Source organism: Ipomoea nil, unplaced genomic scaffold, assembly GCF_001879475.1.
Source record: "Ipomoea nil cultivar Tokyo-kokei standard unplaced genomic scaffold, Asagao_1.1 scaffold1043, whole genome shotgun sequence".
Taxonomy (NCBI): Eukaryota; Viridiplantae; Streptophyta; class Magnoliopsida; order Solanales; family Convolvulaceae; genus Ipomoea; species Ipomoea nil.
The window spans coordinates 5,624,397-5,630,455 of record NW_017617471.1 but is presented as its reverse complement, the minus strand read 5'-3'; the positions used below and the strand labels follow the sequence as shown (position 1 = coordinate 5,630,455).

The 6,059-nt window shown below is 37.5% G+C and overlaps 1 protein-coding gene across 1 annotated transcript; it reads left to right on the top strand.

Moving 5' to 3' along the window:
• The first annotated feature begins 3,013 nt into the window (after window positions 1-3,013).
• Window positions 3,014-6,044, top strand: LOC109182185 (wall-associated receptor kinase 2-like). Its single transcript, XM_019332281.1, has 3 exons — window positions 3,014-3,981; window positions 4,180-4,356; window positions 4,756-6,044. Exons 1-3 carry the CDS (start codon window positions 3,048-3,050, stop codon window positions 5,976-5,978), a joined length of 2,334 nt encoding a protein of 777 aa, XP_019187826.1. The 5' UTR covers window positions 3,014-3,047; the 3' UTR covers window positions 5,979-6,044.
• Window positions 6,045-6,059: the final 15 nt, after the last annotated feature.

Here is a 6,059-nt window from a genome sequence, read left to right as displayed (position 1 = left end):
CTTGTATCTAATCATAAACTGGAGGTTTTGTTTTGTCTCATATATATATATATATATATATATATATATATATATATATATATATATATATATATATATAAAAGACCACGGGGCTTAAGTGTAGGAGACAAAGCTCGTAGTAAAGTGCTGGCCATAGAACTCACGACCTCTTTTAAGGGATGAGTGCACGATCACTTATGCCAACCAAGTTGATTATAGTCAATAGTGATTAATTCAACAAATTTTTATGGGCTCATTTATAACTTTATGTAAAAAGAGCTTTACTATGCTTACCAAACTGGCATGAGCAAATTCTACTATGAACCATATTGCAATGTGGATCATGTGAATTATGAAATAAATGTTCATTTTAATTTTAATATATTGAAAATTTATTTTATATGTATTGGAAGTTCATTATTTGGTAGTATATCAAATAATGAACATTCAATACACAAAATATAAACTTAAAAAAAACATTCAACGTATTAAAAATAAAATTTCAATATATTAAAAATAAACTTTATGTTAATGATTTATCTTTAAAAGTAAATCATGGTACATTGTATAATGATTGACTTGCATGCAATCCGTGCTAGGCCAGCAATTAATTTCCCATGTTAAATCTTGTAACACAGTTGCACTCTTTTTTTTTTTTTTAATTGCTTTTGCTAATGCAAGTTCTATGGGTGTACAGTGTACTGTGTATCGATTAGGGGATCGGAAAAGACTAAATAATCCCTTAAACTATTTATAAAGATTAGATTCCTATGTATTATTGGGCTCAAAAGGTCATTGGCCCATGTATAGTTCTCAAGACTACGTAGGTCCCTTTCAATCGTTATGCCTTGGACCCGTGTCCAGCATGCTTGCTGGACACGGGTAACAGTGCCGTTAGGCACTGTTATCTTTTTTTTTTTTTTTTTTTTTTTTTTTTTTTTTTTTTTTTTTTTTTAATTTCAAATCACTTTGTTATAGAAGTATATGTTCATAATTTTATTACTATATGTTAATAACTATACATTCATAACTCCATAACTGTACGTTCATAACTCTATAACTGTACATTCATAACTCTATAACTGTACATTCATAACGTCATAACTGTACATTCATAACTCCATAATTGTACATTCATAATTTTCGAAGCTCTATGTTCACAATTTTAGAGCTCTATGTTCATAATTTTATCACTATATGTTCATAATTGTAAGTTCATAATGTTAGAGCTTTTGTTCATAATTCGATCAATAACTGTACATTCATAATTCCATAACTGTAGATTCATAATCTCATAACTGTAGATTCATAACTCCATAACTGTAGATTCATAACTCTATAACTGTACATTCATAATCTTCGAAGCTCTATATTCACAATTTTAAAGCTCCATGGTCATAATTTTATCACTATATATGTTCATAATTGTAAGTTCATAATGTTAGAGCTCTGTGTTCATAATTTCATAATTGCATAACTGTACATTCATAACGGCATAACTGTACATTCATAATCAAAAAAAAAAAAAATAACGCCGTTAACGGCAAAACACGCGCGATTTTTTTTTTTTTTAACTAAATGACGCGTTTTTTTTTTTAAAACGACGTCGTTTTAGGCCCGTGTCCACAATTCAATGTGGACACGGGTCCATAGCATAATTTGCCGGTCCCTTTTATAGTACGTTCTACATGTACTATATTATGAATTGCTGAAGAAAATTGACTTTATTGCTTGTATTCCAAGATTGCATTATGAGGTGATAAAAAGGTCAACTGAGTTTATATTCCAATATTGCTGCGTCAACTGGACTATACTGAATTACTGATCAACGAAACCCGCTGGCCAGCCTGGTAGGCAAGTCATTGACTAACCAAAAAAAGAAAAAAAAGAAAAGGCACTCAACCTCAATATATTTGAGGTTGTGATTTGGAGATAGAATAAATGTTGAAAAGTCTGCACAGACAACTTAGTTGGTTCTTGATTGGTAGAATATAGGTATGAATAGCTCAATTATTATAATTTTTGTTTTTTTTTTTTTTGAAAGAAAACAAACTTCATTAATCAATAGAAATTAAATGTTCAATACAAGAAGAAATGGAAGAAAATCAAGTAGAGTGACTAGACTGAGAACAAGAGGCTCTAGCTATTGCATGAGTAAGCTTATTCGCTGATCGATTAACATACTGAGTAGACATTGATTCAAAGTGTCGTTTTAGAGATCGTCAATGTTTTAACACGCAACCTGCATAAGAAAAGTCCGGTAGATCATTATTAAGAAACTTAAAAATCATTTGACAGTCCAAACGTAGCACCACATTATGTCATCCCTGTTCCAGAATCCAAGAGAGGGCCTCCAGCTATAGCCTCTTGCTAAATAAAGATCATTCAAGCAACAAACATGACCACTTTTAGCAGCCAAATAGCTGCCATTGCTATTAAGAACCACAACACCATAGGAACCATTAGTCGTGCCATGCAGAATAGACGTGTCAACCTCGACCACCATCTTGCCATATCGGGATGTCGGGTCTGGGACGAGAGAATTTTGCTTTTGAATACACCCCTTAGAGTTTTTTTTTTTTTAATAATCATTGGGAGGAGATGAGCCAAGGGCAACTTATTGCCTCTCACACTAGCTCTTTTGAAACTAACAACTACCATTTGATCATTGCGAATCGCGTTCAAAACACAAGCTGGTGGTTCTCTTAGCTCGTTCCAGGCTTCCAACCGACATCATATCGGCTGGAACAAGTCAAGAGAACCCATAGTGTAGAGTTTACAATGCCATATATTCTTTAGCCCCACCATATTATTCCTCTCTCCATCACATGTCTATATCAGAATTGACATTGCCATATTATTCAACTCTCGAATTTTAATTATATTTGCATTTGGTAGTTTGATTCGGTGTGAATTGCATCAATTAGAAGCGACTGACGAATTATAAGTCAAAAAGGTAAAGATCATAGAAATTAGTACTCCGTAATATATATATAAAACCAGTTATTAATAGCATTGCACACTCATTCATCCACAGGGCTATTATCATGCATCCAATTAACTTAGCCGCTGTTTTTCTCCAACTTGCTTCCCTCCCCTTTATCCCACTGCTGCTTTCACCGGCCATAGCCCAAACACCCAGCACTAACACCACCACCACCACCATCACGAAGCCCGGATGCCCGCAAAAATGCGGGAACCTGACCGTTCCATACCCGTTTGGAATCGGACTAGGATCGGGTTGCGCTCTGAACCCGAGCTTTGAGATCAACTGCAACACATCGCACAGTCCTCCCATGCCTTTGATAGGGAACATCCAAGTCTTCGACATCTCCGACGCCCACGTTTGGATCTCCAACGTTCTTGCTTTAAGATGCTACACCCCGACGGGGGGCTTGCTCGGGGAAATCCCGGCGTGGACCAACCTCGGCACTTCAAGCCCGTACACTTTTTCCGACAAAAACAAGTTCACCGTCATCGGGTGCCAAGACGCCGCCATCATGTCGGGAAACAACCCCTTAACCGGTAAGACCTTCGCCAACGGCTGCCCCGCCGCGTGCACCAAACCGGAGGACGTGCACGCCGGAAGTTGCTTAGGTTCTGGTGGTTGCTGCCAAATTACAATCCCGAAAGGATTGAAGTCTTTTAACGTAAGCAGAATGTTAAGCTTGAACAACCATACTGGTGTCTGGTCCTTTAATCCCTGCTCGTTCGCTTTCCTTGGCGAGGCGGACCGGTTTAGCTTCCAAGGAGTGGATGACCTTAGAGATCTGAATTTTACCCGACGGATTGTGGATAGTGTTCCTATCCTTCTTGACTGGGCTATCGGTAATCTTACCTGCGACGGCGCACAAAAGAGCAACGAGTATGCGTGCAAGGGAAATAGTCACTGCGTTGATGCCGACAATGATTCCGGCGGATATCGTTGTAGCTGCGACCAGGGTTACCAGGGCAATCCTTATCTAAGTCCCGGCTGCCAAGGTATATAGTATTTAATTTCAAGTTATCCTTACCTATATTGAATTAGCCAATAGACCACCCAGCTAGGAGTTGAATTTAGACGAAATTTATTCAGTGCACCCTACATCTTTGGGTGTGACACTGTGACGGGTGATTTTCTTGGTCACTGAACAAAATGTTTGGATGCTTTGATATTGATTTTAGTTTATTGTTTTGTAGATATTGATGAGTGTGCAGATCCTAATAAGAATGATTGTGAGGAAGTATGCACAAACACAGCAGGGAGCTATAGATGTTCTTGTCCGGATGGGTACACTGGCGATGGAAAAAAGAATGGAAGTGGTTGCATTGCCCCTAATAATAATTCAGAGTTCCCCTGGATCAAGTTTTCTGTGGGTAAGCACTTATTTACAAGTTTTCATAATTGTATTAATTTAGTTTAGTCACCACGTGCTTAGCTCACCGGTTCAGCAGTATTTGAGAAAAAGAAAATTGTATTAATTTCATTGTAAACAAGGTAATCTTAAATTTTGTGTAATTTGGCCAATGAAACATTTAGAAATTAAAGTAATGAGTTAGGTAAATGTTACATCTTAGTTCTCACATGCATAACAGGTTTATCATTGTCCTATTATAAAGTAACTCAATGTATTAGTCAAATGAAGCAAAAATTTATTGTTCGTGGCTTCGTGCTAAAATCTTAAATCAAGCTATTATACTTGTACTTATATCAGTTTCTATTTAACTTCCTAGCTAAGGTTAGTCTACTAATTTGTAAAATCATACTAAATGCAGGACTTGGAGTTGGCTTTTTGTCCATGGTAATTGGAGTAACATGGCTATACTTCTTTATCAAGAAAAGGAAACTCATCAAACTCCGCGAGAAATTTTTTCAACAAAATGGCGGTCTAATCCTAAAACAAAGAATCACCACAATAGGCGACGGTATAGAGGCAATCAAAATTTTCACCGCTAATGAACTGGAAAAAGCTACCAACCACTACTCAAGTGATCGGGAACTTGGACGAGGAGGAAATGGCATTGTTTACAAAGGCATCCTACCAGATAACCTCATAGTCGCCATCAAGAAATCTAAGAGTATGGATGAGACCAAAATCGAAGAATTCATCAACGAGGTGGTCATCCTCAGTCAAATTAATCATAGAAATGTGGTCAAACTTCTAGGTTGTTGTCTAGAGGCAGAAGTTCCCTTATTAGTGTATGAGTATGTCTCTCATGGAACTCTCTACGAGCACATCCACAAACAAGGTGGTTCAAGTTGGCTATCATGGGAAAATCGTTTAAGAGTAGCTACAGAAACAGCCGGTGCACTCGCCTATCTCCATTCCTCAGCATCCATGCCTATATTCCACCGAGATGTAAAGTCAGCCAATATATTGATAGATGATCATTACACTGCCAAGGTATCGGATTTTGGTGCATCTAGATTAATCCCTTTGGATCAAACCCATGTGGCTACGTTAGTCCAAGGGACGTTAGGATATTTAGATCCTGAGTACTTTAGAACAAGTGAATTGACAGAAAAGAGCGATGTGTACAGCTTTGGAGTAGTTCTCTGTGAACTTTTAACTGGGCTGAAACCGATATCTAGAGAAAGAAGCGAGGAGGAGACGAATTTATCAGCATACATGGTGATCTCCGTGGGTAAGAATCAATTGTTCAAGATTCTTGATCGTCGTGTATTAAGGGAAGGGGCATTGGAGCAAACTCAAAAAGTTGCTGAACTAGCAAAGAGATGCCTCCACATGAATGGCGAAGATAGGCCTACAATGAAGGAAGTGGCCATGGAGCTTGAAGCTTTGAGGAAGTTTAATAGACAGTCATGGAGTCATGGAGAGCAAGTGCATGAGGTTTTTGGTGGTCAAATGAATGATGAAGATGGACCGTCTGACCTATATACACTCCAAATCAATTCTTCTACGTTCACTAGTGAGTATTCTGGACAATACACCTCTTCTTCGGGTATGAACCTTTCCACAAATAATAGCCGAAGGTGATTAATTTAGATGATCACACTTGACTTATTTGTAATCAGGAGTGCTTTAATTCACTAAGGTTTAGCATCGTGCATTTGTATT

Coding starts and splice junctions, on each gene's coding strand:
- LOC109182185 (XM_019332281.1), top strand. CDS start 3,048: ATGCATCCAATTAACTTAGCCGCTGTTTTTCTCCAACTTGCTTCCCTC. Junction 3,982..4,179: donor TCTAAGTCCCGGCTGCCAAG/GTATATAGTATT, acceptor ATTGTTTTGTAG/ATATTGATGAGTGTGCAGAT. Junction 4,357..4,755: donor CTGGATCAAGTTTTCTGTGG/GTAAGCACTTAT, acceptor TACTAAATGCAG/GACTTGGAGTTGGCTTTTTG.